The sequence below is a fragment of the Callithrix jacchus genome, chromosome 6 (assembly GCF_049354715.1).
Source record: "Callithrix jacchus isolate 240 chromosome 6, calJac240_pri, whole genome shotgun sequence".
In the NCBI taxonomy this organism is placed as follows: domain Eukaryota; kingdom Metazoa; phylum Chordata; class Mammalia; order Primates; family Cebidae; genus Callithrix; species Callithrix jacchus.
Window position 1 is genome coordinate 104,843,347 of NC_133507.1, and position 20,960 is coordinate 104,864,306.

General features: G+C 44.4%; 1 protein-coding gene and 1 pseudogene across 4 annotated transcripts in view; both read left to right on the forward strand.

Moving 5' to 3' along the window:
• Nucleotides 1-20,960, forward strand: part of RALB (RAS like proto-oncogene B) — a 53,264-nt gene that overhangs the window by 20,074 nt on the left and 12,230 nt on the right. For 3 of the 4 annotated variants that reach the window (XM_008999034.5, XM_078327979.1, XM_035305103.3), the window contains exons 2-3: nucleotides 1,573-1,682; nucleotides 8,165-8,325. In XM_008999034.5, the coding sequence (XP_008997282.1) occupies nucleotides 8,212-8,325 (114 nt within the window). In that variant the 5' untranslated portion in view covers nucleotides 1,573-1,682; nucleotides 8,165-8,211. The remainder of the gene's footprint in view (nucleotides 1-1,572; nucleotides 1,683-8,164; nucleotides 8,326-20,960) is intronic. The other variant, XM_008999033.5, reaches the window with a different exon arrangement.
• On the forward strand, nucleotides 1,691-6,094 carry LOC103793850 (glutamine--tRNA ligase pseudogene; annotated as a pseudogene).

Consider the following 20,960-nt stretch of genomic DNA (forward strand, 5'->3'; position numbering starts at 1 on the left):
CCCATTTATTCCATTTTAGTCACGTTGCAGATGTTCTTATCTAGTTAATTGCTTAGCTTATTTATTTATTTATTTTTAAAAGCACGTAGTTCACAGAGGGGGAGCAGAAAGAACACCTGGTATAGGCAGGTAAATAGTCAGGTGTAAGGGGGAGAATAACAGATGTGATCTGGACTCCTGACAGCCACGGCCTTTCACTAACTGATGAGTGCCCTGAGATCATCAAGGAAAAGCTTGATTATGTTCAGTCTGTGCTGTTTCAGAAGACAGAGAAATCTAATACATGAAAAATAACTTGCAACCCTACATAAATATGGTCTCAAACAGGTTTTACATATAGGAAGGTATAGAGAAAATTCTGGTATACACAGTTAATAGTGAATATCTCTGGGTGGTAGGATCATAGGTGCTTTTTATGTGTATTCTGTACATTTGCTGTGAGCACCATTATTTTAAATGAAATATTTTTTACATTTTGCTTTTTTCTTTGATAAAATTGATCAACTGATACTTTTTATAACACTTGCCTGAAGAGTCCTGCTTGTTACTGCTGTTGACTGTCATGAATTACGATTTGCTTATGTTTTGTGAGCTGAAATTGCAGGCTTTAGCTGTGAGATTCCCGAACATTCTTCATGCCTTTTGTTCCCCCAGAGAGGTTTCCTTTAGCATTGCCTGGGGCTCTAGCACTGTGAGCAGCCTGGGACCACCTTTCATGTTACTTTATTGGATTTGGAGGAGTGTTGTGGGTATAGATTTTCAGGGGAGAATTCCCTACAGCCAGAGTCCAGGCAGACACGCTTCCTTGTCATTTTCCCCTGTTGGTGCACAGATGATGTGCTACTTCAAGGGTCTTGACTTCGCAGCTCTCAACTGAAAAGGTGTCTCACTTCTAACTCCTACCTTGTGTGTGTATCTGGTCTCCCAGCCATGTGAATGTGTGCACGTGCACACACTTGCACATTAAATCCTAAATTACAAGAATAGCAACCATCCCAAACTGCAGGAACTGCTGCTCTTACTGCTCTGATTCTCTCCTGTTTGGGGATTCTTGCTTTGTTTTGAGCTCAACTGTGCATTTAAGAGCAATTCTAAGGGTTGGCTGCTCATGAGGATCACCTGGGAATCTTTTAGCATTTCCCATGCCCAGGTGCTTCTCAGACCAATTCTTTCAGAATCTAGGGTGGGACCCAGACGTAGAATGTTTTTGAAGCTCCCTGCATGATTCTCTCGTGTAGCTAAGAATGGGAACCACTGATTTAAAATGATTTTGTTTTATTTCACCCGATGATGTGTGCTGTGTGTGTTGTGTGTGTCTATTTTTCTAGTGGGAATGTTTTCAGGCTATCTGGTCAGCAGTAATGGAAATAGGAGTCCTCGTGTCTAAAAGTGGCCTCATTTTCTGGGGTGACACCCAGAGTTCTTGGAAACCAAGGATGCAAACACACCAAGGGTGAGGATTAGAGCAGAACTTGAATAGGAGAAAGAAAGAGAACAGTTGTCTGTGACAGAGAGGGGTCCCAGAAAAAGGGCTGCAGTGAAATGCAGGGTTTTTTTTTTTTTTTTTAATAGATGAGCTTGTCGGGAGGAAATGTCTGATCTACACAGGGCATGGAAAACCCTTTAGGACCAAGTGTGCCATCTGCATAAGGCAGCCCCCACCACAGCCTTTTATTATGCAGGTGAGTCCTCAGTCTGAGCTACTCCATGTTACTTATTTCTTATTTCTTTCCTATTGTGCATGTGCTAGAAAAGGGGGAGGTGGAACCCCCATGGTGGACATGCCTGGCCCCAGGTAGTGCTTCTATCAGTGGAGCTGCTGCATGTAGCTGTGCAAGCTTCCAGCTTCCTTATCTGTGTTTGCAGCCCAATCTTCCAGGCTGCTCTGTGTAGAACATAAGGGATTTCTTGGGCAGCCTTTTGTTAGAAGGGAAGTTCTGGCCATGTGCAGTGGCTCATGACTGTAGTCCCAGCACTTTGGGAGGCTGAGCAGGAGGATCACCTGAGGTCAGGAGTTTGAGACCAGCCTGGCCAACATGGTAGAACCACGTCTCTACTAAAAATACAAAAATTAGCCAGGCAGCGTGGTGCGCGCCTGCAATCCCAGCTACTCAGGAGGCTGAGGCAGGAGAATCACTTGTATCTGGGAGGTGGAGGTTGCAGTGAGCCGAGATTGCACCATTGCACTCCAGCCTGGGCAATAGAGTGAGACTCTGTCTAAAAAAAAAAAAAAAGAAGAGTAGTTTCTACCTCCTGTATCACTCTTCGATGGGAAGGAAACCAACACTGGTTCATTCCTACTTTGTGCTGGGTGCTATGCTTTGGTCTTTCCCATGTGTTACCCCATTTAGTCCTCAGAATGTTCCTGCAAGGTAGATGGTGGTTTGTTTTATGCACATAAGAAAACTGACTTGGAGAAATTGAACTAGTTCTAGGGTCACACAGCTCACAAATGGTAGAACTAGAGTCCGGCCCACCAGGTGCCGAGCCCTGCCCTTTCTCCTTGTGTTGCGGTATGTGTGAAATAGATTTTTCCATACAAATTGGTTAAAATAAAGATTGGCACTTGGGTTCCAGTAGATTCCAGGACCCCATTAAATATACTTACTTGGGATGCTTTGTCGTCCCAAAGTGCTGCAGTTGCTCGTCTCATTTTATCTTCCTTCTGATGAGGGCAAACCGATTTTGACTGATAGATTGTTAGACAATTTTAGAAAAGTTTAACTCCTTTTAATTACTTTAAACCTGAGTAAATAATTGATTTCTCCTTTTAACTCAGTTATGTGTCATGAAGAGATATTTATTCTTAAACTCACTTCTTTAATTCATCAGAGGAATGTGTGAGGCTATGTGAGAGAGAGAATATGTGTGTATGAGAGCATAAGAGTGCATGGGAGCATGTGTGTTTTGTGTGAACAAGTATGTGCGTTAGAGCATGTGACAGTGAGAACATGTGTGCTAGAGCATGTGAGTGTGACCATGTGCACACATGTTATAGCATGTGTAGTGTGAGCATGTGAACATGTATGTGTTTAGAGCATGTGAGAGCATTATGTGAGCATGTGCATGTGTGTGTTTGTGTGAGCGCATGTGAGTGTGTGATAGTGTGTGGAGTGAGTGCAAGTGTGTGTGTTGCAAGAGCATGTAAGCTTGTGAGTGTACATATGAGAGCACAAGTTTGTGAGAGTGTGTTGTGAGCATTTTGAGAGCATGGTGAACATATGTTGTGAAAGTGTGTGTGTGAGTGTGTGATAGTGTGTGAGAACTTGTGTGAATGTGAGCATGTATGACTGTGAGCATGTTAGAGTGTATGATAGTGTGAGCATGTGATAATGTGTGAGAGCAGGTTTGTGAATGTGAGAATATGTGAGCGTTTGAGAATGAGTGTGATAGGGTGAAAATGTGTGATAGTGTGTGAGAATATGTGAGCGTGTGTGGAGTGTGACTGAATGTGAGAATGTGATTGTGTGTGTGACTGAATGAGCATGTGTGAATGTCAGAGAATATGAGTGTGTGAGTGAATGTGAGCATGTGTGAATGAGAACGTGAGTGAATGTGAGAGAATGTGAGTGTGTGAATGTCAGTGTGTGAGTGAATGTGAGAGCATGTATGTGGATGAGTGTGTGTGTGAATGTCAGCATGTGTGAATGTGAGCACTACAGTTCCTCTGCTGTCTCTGCAATGGTGGCTCTGGACTCCCTGTCACTCTTCACTGGTCTCGGTTTGAGCCAGCAGAAGGCCCGTGAGACGCTCAAGAACCAGGCTCTGAGTGTGCAGCTGTGCGAGGTTGCTACCCAGGCTTAGTAGACCCTGGGCTCCACCATTGACAAGACTACTGGGACCCTGTTATATGGCTTGGCCTCCTGACTCAGGGATACCCAGTGTTTCTCCTTCCTTGTAAGCTACATAGCCAGTAAGAAGATCCACATTGAGCCCCAGCTGAGCGCAGCCCTTGAGTATGTGTGGAATCACCCCTTGGACCCCATCAACACTGTGGACTTTGAGCAGGAATGTGGTGTGGGTGTCAGTGTGACCCCAGAGCAGAATGAGGAGGCTGTGGAGGCTGCCATTAACAGGCACCCGCCCCGGCTCCTGGTGGAACGTTACTGTTTCAACATGGTGCTGCTGATGGGAGATGCTCGGGCTGTGCTCAAGAGGGCAGATGGCAAAATGATCAAGAACAAAGTGGACATGCAGGGCCTCCACCCTCTGGGCCCCAAGATGGAGGCTGATCTGGAGAAGAAGCCCAAGGTGGCAAAAGCTCGGCTGGAAGAAACAGATTGGAGGACAGCAAAAGATGTGATAGAGAATGGTGAGACTGCTCACCAGACCTTGTCTCTGATGGAGCAGCTCCCGGGAAGGCCCTTAAGTTCCACAAGCCTGGTGAGAACTATAAGACCCCAGGCCATGTGATCACTCCACACACCATGAATCTACTAAAGCAGCACCTGGAGATTACTGGTGGGCAGGTACGTACCCAGTTCCCACCAGAACCCAATGGAATCCTGCATATTGGACATGCCAAAGCCATCAATTTCAACTTTGGCTATGCCAAGGCCAACAATGGCATCTGTTTTCTGCGCTTTTGTGACACCAACCCCAAGAAGGAGGAAGCAAAGTTCTCCACTGCCATCTATGACATGGAAGCCTGGCTGGGCTACACATCTTACAAAGTGACATATCCCTGTGACTATTTTGACAAGCTATATGCCTGGGCTGTGGAGCTCATCTGCAGGGTTCTGGCTTAGGTGTACCACCAGTGAGGGGAGGAGCTCAAAGGCTGTAATCCTCTGCCCTCACCCTGGAGAGACTGTCACATGGAAGAGTGACTGCTGCTCTTTGAGGCAGTGCGCAAGGGCAAGTTTTCAGAGGGTGAGGTCACACTATGGGTGAAGCTGGTGATGGAGGATGGAAGATGGACCCTGTAGCCTGTCGAGTCAAGTATACACCGCATCATCGCACAGGGGACAAATGGTGCAACTATCCCACCTACTACTACACACACTGCCTCTGTGACTCCATTGACCACATCACACACTCTGCACCAAAGAATTGCAGGCTCTTCCTACTTCTGGTTTTGCAATGCACTGGATGTCTGTTGCCATGTTCAGTGGGAGTATGGCTGCCTCAACCTGCACTATGCTGTTGCTCTAAGAGGAAGATCCTCTAGCTTGTAGCAACTGGTGCTGTGCGGGTCTGGGATGACCCATGTCTCTTAACACTCATGGCTGTGCAACAGCGGGGCTTCCCACCTGAGGCCATCAACAACTTCTATGCCCGGGTGGGAGTGACAGTGGTACAGACCGCAATGGAGCCACATCTTCTAGAAGCCCGTGTGTGTGATGTGCTGAATGACACAGCCCCACGAGCCATGGCTGTGCTGGAGTCACTATGCGTCATCATCACCAACTTTCCCGCTGCCAAGTCATGGATATCCAGGTGCTCAACTTGCCAGCTGATGAGACCAAAGGCTTCCATCCAGTTCCCTTTGCACCCATTGTGTTCATTGAGAGGACTGACTTTAAGGAGGAGCCAAAGTCAGGCTTTAAGCACCTGGCTTGGGGCCAGCCTGTGTGCCTGAGGCATACAGGCTACATCATTGAGCTGTAGCATGTTGTCAAGGGCTCCAGTGGTTGTGTAGAGAGTCTGGAGGTGACCTGCAGAAGGGCAGATGCTGGAGAGAAGCTGAGGACCTTTATTCATTGGGTGTCACAGCCTTTGATGTGCGAGGTTCACCTCTATGAGCGACTGTTCCAGCACAAGAACCCTGAAGATCCTACTGAGGTGCCTGGTAGATTCTTAAGTGACCTAAGCCTGGCATCACTACGTGCGGTAGAGGCAGCATTAGTGGACTGCTCTGTGGCCCTGTCAAAACTCTTTGACAAGTTCCAGTGTGAGCGTCTGGGGTACTTCTCCGTGGATCCAGACAGCCATCAGGGAAAGCTTGTTTTTAACCAAACTGTGACACTGAAGGAAGACCCGGGAAGGGTGTGAGCTGGAAGCACTGTGAACCTACCTCATCTTCCTGGAGGTTGGGGCTACCCTCACCACCCCAAATTCCATGTTAATAAAGAACAGCTAAATTAAAAAAAAATGGCTCTTTTTTGATAAGGGCCAATGATTTATTTTCACTGCCCCAGTCACAAGCTCTCCCTCTGTCCCCACTCCTGCCTGCTCTGACCTGCTGTGGAGAGCACCCTTGCACTGCCTCCCCACCCTCCCCACACCACCTCATCGCTCTCCTTTACTTAGGTGCCAGTCCAGCTGCTCAGAGTGTTAGAAGGGCACCATTTTCAGTTCTCTCCCTGTCTGTCTACAGGGTATAGTACAGGCAGCTTTAAGTGTTGCTTTCTGTGCAAATGTTTTTTGATTACAAATCTAACTAGGTTTGAAATGTTTTATAGAATAAGACAATATTCTTTTCAACAAACTTTTAAAAAATGTACAGTTTAGTAGTTTGTTCCTACTTCCCCTCTCCGCACCCCTTCTTGAGCACCCTCCCCCCCCCCCCGACAGCTCAGCCTGACCCGGATAACCCCTGTTTTCCTTGGTTGTATTTTGGGGGGGGTACCTGGCACCCCCAGAGATTCAGCCTCATGGCTGACAGGTGACCATGGCAGGGGCGTCACCGATACCCTTGGTAACTGTAGTAGTTCCTGTAGTATTGGTGTTTGTCCTGGGGGTGGTGGTTGTAGTAACTCTACCAATCCCAATTGTATTGTTTGAGAGACTATTGTCTTTGTATCTGTTGTACTCATAATCTCGCCTGCAAAATCAATCATAGTCTCCCCTGTATTGATCATAGAAATTATGGTAACCCCCCCTGTCTCCAGGCTGCCCCCAGTACTGCTGCTCGTAGGCCTGGTTGTCGTAGCCTTGGTGCTGCCCGCCCACATAGCCTTGGCCCCGACTTCAGTTCTGCTGGTTTGTTACACTTGTTTTGGTAGTTTGTCCGCTTCTTGGAGGGGGGGCAGTAGCTTCCTTGCCTCCTCCTCATACTTAGTGATGATCGACTGAGCTTCCTCCTCCTCCAGCTCCCCATATGTCACTTCATCCATATAGTCGAATTTTTCAGGCAAAGAGAAGTTGGCTTTCATCTCCAGCATTATAGATTCAGGCACAGCATCTCCCTCTACTTCCTTTCTCAACTCCAGCCTCTTCTTCCAATCTTCCTCATTAGGAGCAGCCACCACCACTTTCCAAGAGAAGGTCTTGAACAGCAATAGCTTCCACCATTGGCCAGAAGTGTACATATTACACTGATCAAGAATAAAGTTCCTCTTTGTCTGGGAAGCAGTCTGGACCAGCTTACTAAGGCACGGGAGGCTTGCTGAACTAAAAGGTCTCAACTTTTGGGGTCCATCTCTAACTCCTCGAGCCCCTTCATCCTCATTTGATTGAGCACAGTCTCAGCTCCTAGGACACTGTATCTTTCCTCAGGGTTTTTTTTTTTTTTTTTTTTTTTTTTTTTTTTGCGCGTTATTTCAGTGCCCACGGAGTCATTCCAGATCCAGGTCGTCCCACCATCAGAATCACCCCACATTCTTCTACCGTCTTGGGAGGAACTGCAGTGCTCACTGCAGCATGTGTGAGTGAATGTGAGCGTATGTGAACGTGTGTGAATGTGAGAGTGTGTGAGAGTGTGTATGAATGTGAGCATGTGCGAGTGTGAGTGAGCATGTGTGTGTGAATGTGAGAGCATGTGTGTTGTGACTGTGTGCGCATTGTGGGGTAGATGGTGCGAGGGAAAAGCAAACAGTGAAGGTAAAGAGTTGGGGATTGAGGTCCTGAGTTGTTCTCTGCTGCAGCCGAGGACCGGACAGAGAGGTAGGAAACGGGCTAGGAACAGCTTGCTCTTTGACTCAGTGAGGCCCTGCTGAGGGTCTGATGATTTTTGGTGACTGGGTGTCCTCCTCAACCTGCCCATCAATGCAGGTGTGAGGTGTGCACTCCTGTTTCTCCCCTGTGGCCTTGGCTTTGCCCCTGCTCTGCTGGGATAAGTGACTTCCAGAGTTGGAGGGCTTGGATCTCTGCCCTGAGCCTGGAAGGATTACTTTCTTGTTGGAATGTCTGAGTTAGGCTTTTCTGGAGGATGTGGATGACATTTGGTTTCAGCTGGGTTGAAAGTAAATTTCCTCTAAGTGTTTATCTTTGTCATCGGCAGCTCTTCGCTGGGTCGTCTGTCTGTCACAGCCTCAGAAGACCAGCAGGATGGCTGCCAACAAGAGTAAGGGCCAGAGCTCCTTGGCCCTCCACAAAGTGATCATGGTTGGCAGCGGAGGCGTTGGCAAGTCAGCCCTGACACTTCAGTTCATGTATGATGAGGTAAGCCCTACTAGGCACAGACTCCCTTCCAATGGCATTGCCCTAGCAGTGTCCCTGTTCCCACTGTTTCTATGCTGGTCCTCGCATGCACAGGGGTTCATGGAGCAAGTCTGTGTTGAGGTGGCGTCTGGATAGCTTCCTAGGAAGGTCTGATCACATAAGATCTGGCTTGTTGATTCTGGGTGAATAATTTCAACTCCAGCAGGGATGTGAGAGATTTCTGCTTGCATCGATGCTGATGCTATTGTTACACTGCAAACTTGCTTTCTGACAAAAGCAGGGGAGGAGAGAGGAGCCTTTGTGCACAGATATTTAACTTTGTGATTGCCTGTCGTGGGAGAGAGTGAAAGGGGAGCTGAGTTGCCATACAGCTTAATCCTTTCCCAAGTGATAGACATCAGATTCTCTCCAGTTCTCCCATTACGGCAAGGTGAAGCTTGCACTATCCTTGACCAAAATTTGTGTCACTTACTTAATGTGGATAACATGACTAATATGACTGGTGTTGAGTTCAGTGTGGCAGCACAGCCTTGATCCCCAGAGCCACAGAAGTCCCTATTTGAGCTGTTTGCTAGTATACTTGGCGTTCTGTGGGCTCCAAATCTACAGATTCAAGCAATGTAGAATGAAACATTGTGGAATGAAAATATTGGGGGAAAAAACCCAGTTAAAAATATCAGTACAATAATAAAAATAATACAAATTAAAACATGCAGTGAAACAATTACTTGCATAACCTTGACATTGTATTATGTATTATAAGTAATTTAGAGATGTTTTAAAGTGTACATTTACATATGTAAATGTGCCATTTTAAGTAAGAAACTTGAGCATCTGCAGCTTTTGGTATGGGGGCAGCCAATGTCCTGGAACCATTTAAGAATACTGAGGGATGAGTGTTCAGAACAGAGCTTAAACCCCAGGACCTCTCACTTGCATTGCAGCCACATGGCTTTATGAGATTTATGAAAGAAAGCTATCACATCCATGTCAGTTAAAATCACTATCTTTTGGGGACTTAGGAAGATGGCGCTGTAGGACCAACTCAGGATTACAGCTCCCAGTCAATCCACAGAGGGTGAGTGGATGCTGCATTTCCATACGGATCTTTATTGTCCACAGACAAGGAGATTCCCAGGTGTAAGAGCCCCACGGGCCGTGTGGCAGTTTGGACTGGCGCGGCTGTTTGGGCCGGCATGGCTGTTTGGGCCAAGGCCGCAGTGCAGCAACACTTCGTACAAAATACGCTGGCTTGGTTGCCCTGTTAAACCGGCGATTAGAGATTTCGGAAGGCAGATTAGCACATTCATCTGATTAAACGAGACTTAAACAGAAAGCCAGCCCAGGAGATTCCTGGGCAGCAACGTGGTTTGAGCCAGCGCCGTGGGTCGCTGCACGGGAAATCACACAGATCCCGGTGTGCCCTTGCAGCAGACGACTGTAACACCTGGGAGAGAGTCAACTGCTCAACTTAAAAAAAAAAAAAAAAAGGGCTCTGAGGCAGGGAGCCAGGTGATCAGGCTCGGTGGGTCTCACCCCCACAAAAACAAACAAAATAGCAATTGGAAACACTCGGAGTTGAGAGTTTCACGGCAAGCACAGCAGAACCCAGGACAGTGCAGCTCGGAGGGGGAGGGGTGTCCGCCATTACCGAGGCACTCGACCCCTACGGAACTACACTGCCATTGCTGTTGCAGCCTGACATTGCCCAGGCAACCTGCTGTTGCCGGGGCAACCCACAATAACAGAGAGTCTGCCACTACAGAGGCAAGCACACCCATATAAACAGGACTACAGGGAATTACAGGGTGGAGCCCACAGCAACAGGGTGGAGCCCACAACAGCAGGGCGGAGCCTACAGCAACAAGGCGGAGCCCACAGCAACAGGGTGGAGCCCACAGCAGCTCACCATAGCCACTGCAGGCAAGCAGTGATTAGACTGCCCCCTTGCTGGGCAGGACAGTGCAACGGATACTCATAAACGGAGCCCTAACTCCCCGGGACAGAGCACCTGAGGAAAAAAAAAGGGGGCTTTATGAGTTCTGCTGCAGCAGACTTAAACATTCCTGCCTAGCAGCCGTGAATGAACAACGGAGCTCACAGCTCAGCACTTGAGCTCCTATAAAGTACAGACAGTCTCCTCAAGCAGCTCCCTGACCCCCATATATCCAAAGAGTCACCTCACAAAGGACTGATCAGACTGACATTTGTCGGGCATCATTCAGGGACAAAGATAGCAGAAGAAGAATGTGGTAGCAACCCTCACAGTTCCGCAGCTGCTACAGGAGTTCTCCAGGTAAGCAGGGCCTGGAGTAGACCTCAGCAGTCCTACAGCAGTGGGGCCAGACTGTTAGAAGGAAAGCTAAGAAACAGAAATACTTCATCATCAACAATCTGGACGTCCACTCAGAGACCCAATCGGAAAATCAGCAACCACTCAGACGACAGGTGGATAAATCCACAAAGATGGGAAGAAACCAGTGCAAAAAGGAGAAAAACACCCAAAACCAGAACACCTCGCCTCCTACAAAGGACCAAAACTCCTCACCAGCAAGGGAACAAAGCTGGACGGAGAAAGAGTGTGATGAAATGACGGAATCAGAATTCAGAAGGTGGGTAATGAGAAACTTCCGTGAGCTAAAAGAACATGTTCTAAATCAATGCAAAGAACTAAGAACCTTGAAAAAAGATTTGAAAAAAGATTTGAGGAAATGATAACAAGAATGGACAACTTAGAGAGGAATATGAGTGAATTGAAGGAGCTGAAAAACACAACATGAGAACTTTGGAAAGCATGCACAAGTTTGAACAGCCGAATTGACCAAGCAGAAGAAAGGATATCAGAAGTTGAAGATCAACTCAATGAAATAAAATGAGAAGCCAAGATTAGAGAAAAAAGCGCAAAAAGGAATGAACAAAGTCTCCAAGAAATGTGGGACTACGTGAAGAGATCTAATCTACGTTTGATAGGTGTACCTGAATGTGATGAAGAGAATGAATCCAAGCTGGAAAATACTCTTCAGGATATAATCCAGGAAAATTTCCCCAACCTAGCAAGGCAGGCCAATATTCAAGTCTAGGAAATACAGAGAACACCACAAAGATATTCCGCAAGAAGAGCAACCCCAAGGCATATAATCGTCAGATTCACCAGGGTTGAAATGAAGGAGAAAATGCTAAGAGCAGCCAGAGAGAAAGGTCGGGTCACCCACAAAGGGAAGCCCATCAGACTCACAGCAGATCTCTCAGCAGAAACCCTACAAGCCAGAAGAGAGTGGGGGCCAATATTCAACATTCTTAAAGAAAAGAACTTTCAACCCAGAATTTCATATCCAGCCAAACTGAGCTTCGTAAGTGAAGGAAAAATAAAATCCTTTGCAAACAAGCAAGTACTCAGAGATTTTGTCACCACCAGCCCTGCTTTACAAGAGCTCCTGAAAGAGGCACTACACATAGAAAGGAACAACCAGTACCAGCCATTCCAAAAACATACGAAATGCTAAAGAGCATCAACAAAATAAGAATCTGCATCAACTAACGGACAAAACAGCAAGCTAGCATCAAAATGGCAGTATCAAATTCACACATAACAATACTAACCCTAAATGTAAATGGGCTAAATGCACCAATCAAAAGACACAGACTGGCAAATTGGATAAAAAGCCGAAACCCATCCGTGTGCTGTATCCAGGAAACCCATCTCACAGGCAAGGATACACAAAGGCTCAAAATAAAGGGATGGAGGAAGATTTACCAAGCAAATGGAGAGCAAAAAAAAGCAGGAGTTGCAAGTCTCGTCTCTGATAAAATAGACTTTAAAGCAACAAAGATCAAAAGAGACAAAGAAGGACATTACATAATGGTAAAAGGATTGATACAACTAGAAGAGCTAACGATCCTAAATATATATGGACCTAATACAGGAGCACCCAGATATATAAGGCAAGTTCTTAACAACTTACAAAGAGACTTAGACTCCCACACAATAATAGTGGGAGACTTTAACACTCCACTGTCAATATTAGACAGATCAACCAGACAGAAAATTAACAAGAAAATTAACAGACAGAAATGTTCCAGACCTGGAACAAGCAAACCTGATAGACATTTACAGAACTCTCCACCCCAAATCCACAGAATATACATTCTTCTCAGCACCACATCACACCTACTCTAAAATTGACCACATAATTGGAAGTAAAGCACTCCTCAGCAAATGCAAAACAACTGAAATCATAACAAACAGTCTCTCAGACCATAGTGCAATCAAGTTAGAACTCAGAATTCAGAAACTAACTCACAACTGCACAGCTTCATGGAAACTGAACAGCTGAATGTTGATTGGATAAACAATGAAAAGAAGGCAGAAATAAAGAAGTTCTTCGAAACCAATGAGAACGAAGACACAACATACTAGAATCTCTGGGACACATTTAAAGCAGTCTCTAGAGGAAAATATATAGCTATAAGTGCCCACATGAGAAGAGTGGAGAGATCCAAAATTGACACCCTATGGTCAAAATTGAAAGAGCTAGAGGAGCAAGATCAAAAAAACTCAAAACCCAGCAGAAGACAAGAAATAACTAAGATCAGAGCAGAACTGAAGGAGATAGAGACACAAAAAACCCTTCAAAAAAATCAATAAATCCAAGAGATGGTTTTTTGAAAAGATCAACAAAATAGACCACTAGCCAGACTGATAAAAAAGAAAAGAGAGAACAACCAAATAGATGCAACAAAAAACGATAAAGGGGAAATCACCACAGATTCCACAGAAATTCAAACCATCATCAGAGAATATTACAAACAACTCTATGCACATAAACCAGTAAACCTGGAAGAAATGGATAAATTCCTGGACACCTGTGTCCTCCCAAGCCTAAACCAGGAGGAAGCCGAAACTATGAATAGACCAATAACAAGATCTGAAGTCGAGGCAGCAATTAAGAGCCTACCACACAAAAAAAGCCCAGGTCCAGATGGGTTCACAGCCGAATTCTACCAGACACACAAAGAGGAGCTGGTACCATTCCTTCTGAAACTATTTCAAATAATCCAAAAAGAGGGAATCATTCCCAAATCATTTTATGAGACCAACATCATCCTGATACCAAAACCCGGCAGAGATTTAACAAGAAAAGAAAACTTCAGGCCAATATCCATGATGAACATAGATGCAAAAATCTTCAATAAAATACTGGCAAGCCGATTTGCAACAGCACATCAAAAAGCTTATCCACCACAATCAAGTAGGATTTATCCCGGGGATGCAAGGCTGGTTCAACATACGCAAGTCTATAAACGTAATTCACCTCATAAACAGAACCAAAAACAAAAACCACATGATTATCTTAATTGACGCAGAGAAGGCCTTTGACAAAATTCAACAGCCCTTTATGCTAAAAACCCTCAATAAACTCGGTATTGATGGAACGTGTCTCAAAATAATAAAAGCTATTTACGACAAACCAACAGCCAATATCATACTGAATGGGCAAAAACTGGAAGCATTCCCTTTGAAATCTGGCACTAGACAAGGATGCCCTCTCTCACCACTCCTATTCAATATAGTACTAGAAGTTCTAGCCAGAGCAATCAGGCAAGAAAAAGAAATAAAGGGTATTCAAATAGGAAAGGAGGAAGCCAAATTGTCTCAATTTGCAGACGACATGATAGTATATCTAGAAGACCCCATCGCCTCAGCCCAAAAACTCCTGAAACTGATAAGCAACTTCAGCAAAGTCTCAGGATATAAAATCAATGTGCAAAAATCACAAGCATTCCTCTACCCCAATAACAGACTTAAAGAGAGCCAAATCAAGAATGAACTGCCATTCACAATTGCTACAAAGAGAATAAAATACCTAGGAATACAACTTACAAGGAATGTAAGGGACCTCTTCAAGGAAAATTACAAACCACCGCTCAACGAAATAAGGAAGGACACAAACCATGTTCATGGTTAGGAAGAATCAGTATTGTGAAAATGGCCATACTGCCCAAAGTAATTTGCAGACTCTGTCCCCATCAAGCTATCATTGACTTTCTTCACAGAACTGGAAAAAACCACCTTGAACTTCATATGGAACCAAAAGAGAGCCCGCATAGCCAAGTCAATTCTAAGCAAAAAGGACACAGCAGTAGGCATCACACTACCGGACTTCAAACTATACTACAAGGCTACAGTAATCAAAACAGCATGGTACTAGTACCAAAACAGAGATATAGACCAATGGAACAGAACAGAGGCCTCAGAGTCAACACAACATATCTACAACCATACAATCTTTGATAAACTTGACAAAAACAAGCAATGGGGAAAGGACTCCCTATTTAATAAATGGTGTTGGGAAAACTGGCTAGCCATGTGCAGAAAGCAGAAACTGGACCCCTTCCTGACACCTTACACTAAAATTAACTCCAGATGGATTAAAGACTTAAACATAAGACCTGGCACCATAAAAACCCTAGAAGAAAATCTAGGCAAAACCATTTAGGACATAGGAGTAGGCAAGGACTTCATGAACAAAACACCAAAAGCATTGGCAACAAAAGCCAAAATAGACAAATGGGACCTAATCAAACTCCACAGCTTCTGCACGGCAAAAGAAACAGTCACTAGAGTGAATTGGCAACCAACAGAATGGGAAAAATCTTTGCAGTTTACCCATCTGATAAAGGGCTGATACCCAGAATTTACAAAGAACTGAAACAGATTTATAAGAAAAAAACAAGCCCATTCAAAAATGGACAAAGGATATGAACAGACACTTTACAAAAGAAGACATACATGAGGCCAACAAACATATGAAAAAATGCTCATCATCACTCGTCATTAGGGAAATGCAAATCAAAACCACATTGAGATACCACCTCATGCCAGTTAGAATGGCGATCATTAAAAAATCTGGAGACAACAGATGCTGGAGAGGATGTGGAGAAATAGGAACACTTCTACACTGCTGGTGAGAGTGTAAATTAGTTCAACCATTGTGGAAGACAGTGTGGTGATTCCTCAAGGACCTAGAAATACAAATTCCATTTGACCCAGCAATCCCATTACTGGGTATATATCCAAAGGACTATAAATTGTTCTACTATAAGGACACATGCACACGAATGTTCATTGCAGCACTGTTTACAATAGCAAAGACCTGGAACCAACCCAAATGCCCATCGATGATAGACTGGACAGGGAAAATGTGGCACATATACACCATGGAATATTACACAGCAATCAAAAATGATGAGTTCGTGTCCTTTGTAGGGACATGGATGAATCTGGAGAACATCTTTCTCAGCAAACTGACACAAGAACAGAAAATGAAATACCGCATATTCTCACTCATAGGCGGGTGATGAACAATGAGAACACATGGAAACAGGGAAGGGAGCACTACACACTGGGCTCTATTGGGGGGAATAGGGGAGGGACAGTGGGGGGCAGCTGGGGAGGGATAGCATAGGGAGAAATGCCAAATGTCGGTGAAGGGGAGGAAGGCAGCAAAACACACTGCCACGTGTGTACCTATGCAACTATCTTGCATGTTCTGGACATGTACCCCAAAACCTAAAATGCAATAATGAAAAAAAAATCAGTATTTTTTTTCACTGGACTTCCCTGTCATCCCGCTTCCTCTTATGCTGGGTGCTGTTGGAGTGGCCGTGATATTTTCGGCCTCTAGCTGAGGGAAGTTGAGTTGGGGTGGGTTAGCTGGGGGATAGTGGTATGTGTTGGTGTGGTTTGGAGTCATACAGCACTTGATTATTGCTGGCTGCAGGAGTGCTCCCACCACCCACTGTGCTGATGCGAGCATCGTGATGTGAGGTGCAGGGTCAGCATGGATCCTGATGTGTATGTGTCCTGTGGCACCAGGCACAAGTGTGTGAGAGCTAGAAGCTAGAAACTGGGCTGAAAAAGTCTTTCAGATCTTACATCTTCTTATCGTGAAGCTCAATAGAGATTTCCTAAATTTGGCAATAATCCCAAAACTTTCATTACTAGAAATGTCATGTAGTCACATGCACAGTATGTTTATCGTAGCACTATTTACAATAGCAAAGACTTGGAACCAACCCAAATGCCCGTTGGTGGTAGACTGGATAAAGGAAATGTGGCACATATACAACATGGAATACTATGCAGCCATAAAAAAGGATGAATTTATGTCCTTTGCATGGACATGGATGAAGCCAGAAGCCATCACTCTCAGCAGACAAAGGAACAGAAAACCAAACGCCTCATGTTCTCACTCATAAGTGGGAGTTGAACGATGAGAACACATGGACACAGGAAGGGGAATATCACATACCAGGTCCTTTCAGGGGGTGGGGGGCCAAGGGGAGGGAGAGCATTAGGACAAATACCTAATGCATGCATGGGTTAAAAAACCTAGATGACAGGTCGAAAGGTGCAGGAAACCATCATGGCACATGTATACCTATGTAACAAACCTGCACGTTCTGCACATGTATCCCAGAACTTCAAGTAAAAAAAAGAAAAAGTCACGTAGTTGTGAAGCTGAAAGAACCTTTTCTAAACTGTCAATACAAAAGAAATTTTCATTAACCATGCTAAAGGAAAGACTAAATTATTTTTTATTCTCTATAGGAATATTTCAAAATCATTGGCATATGACGAGAGAAAGCGTATACCGCAAACAAAAAAGTAGAAGGTATTCTAGAGGTATGTCAGGCAGCTTCATGAAACATTGGTATTTTGCTGGATTTTGCGATATTGGTGCTGTTTGTATTAGTTTTATTACTGTATAATAATCACAAATTTAGCAGGTTAAAACATATATTTATTATTCCATAGTTTCCATGGGTACAGAATTGGAGCCTCAGCTGGGTCCTCTGCTCAGGATCCCACAATGTTCCAGTCAAGGTGTCAGCTGGGGCTCTGACTTCTTTTGAGGCTTGGGGTCCCTTTTCCAGGCTCCCTAATGGTTGGTAGAATTTTGTTCCTTGTGGGTGTTAGACATAGGTCCTCAGCTAAACATTCTACATCACACAGGACAGCCCCTGACAAAGAATTAACCAGCACAAAATATCAATAATGCCACTGTTGTTAAACCTGTATTAGAGGCAGAGCCGTGGCAGATCCGAGGATAGAAGATTCCCCTACCATGTTGGTGATTGAGAGGCCCCGGGATGCCAGTTCCAAGAGTGAGTTCAGATACAGAGCTAGCTCTGCTTTGAGACTAGGATTCCTTCTACTCAGTATTGCTGAGTAGACTAGGAGAGCCTGGTCTGGAGGTTTCGGGGGGTGTGTGTGTGTGTGTATGTCTGGCAGGTGGGTAGTAAGAGGAGGGGGAAGATGCATGCAGAAGATTGAAGATTAAAGTTTTTTCTCTTCCTGTTCTATTCACAGAGACCAGGGAAAGCTATGCCTGGCCTTAGTTTGTTTTTCTCATGGGCAAACATACTTGAGAACTGGAAAGTGGCAGCTATTGAAGAAATCATAAAATAAAATTGGGGGAAGGAAGGAATAGAAATGAAGTGATGTGTATTTGGGGGAGGAGTTCTGATTGATTTTCTAAGGTGCTAATAGAACCTTCCATGATGATGAAAGTGTTCTGTATCTATACTCTCCAATACATGTGGCTATTGTGCATTTGAAATGTGGCTGGTGGCTACTATATTGGACAAAATGGTTCTGGAATCATAATTTTGGAGCTCGAAGAGACCTGAGCAGTAATTCTCAAATCTAGCTGATTATAGAATTTCCTGGGAGACTTTTTTCTTTTCTTTTTTTTTTTTTAAGCCTTCTGAATAACATTGGTGGAGTTGGAGAACTGGGACCCTGTTTCAGTGGTGCTCTCCTGGCGATTCTGACAAGTGGCCAGGTGTGGTAACTCTTGCCTGAGAGATCATCTAGTCAAGCCTGATTTCACAGTAAAGGAAACTGAAGTTTGTGTTCAGGGATGCCAGCTGTCTAAATCAAGCTTGTCCAACCCATGACCCAGAATGACTTTGAGTGCAGCCCAACACAAATATTTAAACTTTCTTAAAACATTCTGAGGATCTTTTTTGTGATATATATATATATATATATATATATATATATATATATATATATTTTAGCTCATCAGCTAAAAAATTGTTAGTGTATTTTATTTGTGGCCCAAGACAATTCTTCTTCCAGTGTGGCCCAATGAAGCCAAAAGATTGGACACCCCTGGTCTATAGTTTCCTGGACCATTTAGATTTTTTGTTCATAGTACAATGCTTCACTCTTATTTAAAATTTTTTAGCATATCTATCATGAAGATTAGATTATAGAAGGAACCATAGTCCCAGAGTCTTTATTGTCTAAGTTCTGACTTTGAGAAAAATTGAAGGGAGCTTCCAGGATAGCAGCAGTCAGATTTTAATCTTCCTATGCTTGGCCTAACATACTCATTTTTACCTTTTCTGGGAGAGTAAGGCTGGGGGTGGAGAGGCTTTGCAGCAACCATTTCAGACTTTCAGTCTCCAGCAAAGCCAGCTTAGAGGAAAGTCAGCTTAGAAAGAAGGGGTCTGCGTGAAGTTTGTCTTAGATTCATGTGTCTTGGACATCTGAAACAGCCACGCAGAGCTCTGCAAGGCCAGTAGGGGATAAGTATCAGTCATGCTAATGGATATGAAGACTTTGCGATTTTCTCTTTCTAGCTGGGCAATGTAAACATCAGGGTTGTAATGGAATGTTAGGGTCATTGGCATGCTTTTCCCTGAGTACAGACGTACTCAGAGACAGCGGGACATTCTGACTTCTGTGTCAAAGGAGCCAGTGGAACTCCGGCTGGCTTTATTCTTGGAAGCTGAGCAATACACAGTTGAGATAATTTATGGTAGAATTCAGAGACTTTCAGGGGGCAATGGTGTTTTGGATTTTTTGGTCATGTATTTGTCTTTGGAAAGGAGTTAAAAGAAGGACACCTGAGAGCACAGGCAAGTTTTCACATCTCTATTTGCAGGTAATTTTTTAGTACGCACTTAAGAGAACCTACTACTAAACATGTCTTGGCTGGGTGCAGTGGCTCATGCCTATAATCCCAGCACATTGAGAGGTCAAGGCAGGTGGATCACAAGTTCAGGAGTTCAAGACCAGCTTGGCCAACATGGTGAAACCCTGTCTCTACTAAAAATACAAAAATTAGCTAGGCATGGTGGCAGGTGCCTGTAATCCCAGCTACTTGGGAGTCTGAGGCAAGAGAATCGCTTGAACCCAGTAGGTAGAGGTTGCAGTGAGCCGAGATCACGCCATTGCACCCTAGCCTGGTCAACAAGAGCAAAAACTCCATCTCAAAAAAAAAAAAAGTCTTCATATTTTTATTTTTGAGTAGCCATTAACTGACAATACAGGGCTCTTTTTAATAGTATTCCTCAAATAACCCTTAATTCAGTTTAACATTTTCAATTCCATATTTAAGTTAAAAAAATTTTAAATCACAGCCTTATTAAGATGTAATGCACATATGATGAAATTTGCTCTTTTAAAATGTACTTTTGTTTTGGGACGAAGTTTTGCTCTTGTTGCCCAGGCTGGAGCACAATGGCATGATTTCGGCTCACTGCAACCTCTGCCTCCTGAGTTCAAGCAATTCTGCCTCAGCCTCCTGAGTAGCTGGGATTACAAGCACTCACCACCATGCCTAGCTAATTTTTTGTATTTTTAATAGAGACAGGGTTTCACCATGTTAGCCAAGCTGGTCTGGAACTCCTGACCTCAGGTGATCCACCTGCCTTGGCTTCCCAAACTTTTGGGATTGCAGGCATGAGCCACTGCGCCTGGCCTAAAGTGTATCATCTAATATTTTTTTTGTTATATTCATACAGATGTGCAACCATCACCATTATCTAATTTTAGATCATTTTCATCACTCAAAAAAAACCAGCCTACATATTAGTAGTCATTCCCCATTACTGCTTCCCCGTCCCACCATTGGCCTGTGGCACCCACTTTCTGTTTCTATGGATTTGCCTATTCTGGACATTTCATATAGATGGAATCATACAATATGTGGCCTTTATGTCTAGCTTCTTTCACTCAGTGTGTTTTGAAAAGTTCTTCCGTGTTGCAGCGTATAGGGTCCAGCCCTACAGGGTTCTGTGAGCCGCTCCCTGCTGGTATGGAGACAAGAAATTGTGGAAATAAAAGATACAAGACAGAGATAGTGAAAAGACAGCTTGGGCCCAGGGGTCCACTGCTACCCAGATTGCAGAGACCAGCAGTGGCCCTGAATGCAGGGATGCTCTCACTTTTATTGAGTTGCAAATCTGGGTGCAGGGTAGGCAGGGTGTGGTCTTGGTGGTTGGAGACTGGGGGCAGGTAGATAGGGCATGGCAGTGATAGGGTCAAGTAATTCACCTGCCATTCAAGCAGGGGCTCAGGAATTTCTGGCACCCGAAGTGAGGTAAGAAGCATAATGCCTCCACACCTTTTCCATACTTATCAAGAAAGAATGAAAACATTAAGATTTATATTACTATTACTGATTATCTTTTCTAAGAAAAAGGAACCAGGTGCAGAAGCAGGACATAAGAGTGGACATGGAACATGACCACTGAAGCACAGCATCACATAGAGACAGTTAAGCCTCTGGGTGTCTGTGGGCCTACCTGACAGCCGTCAAGCCTTATCACAAGAGCTT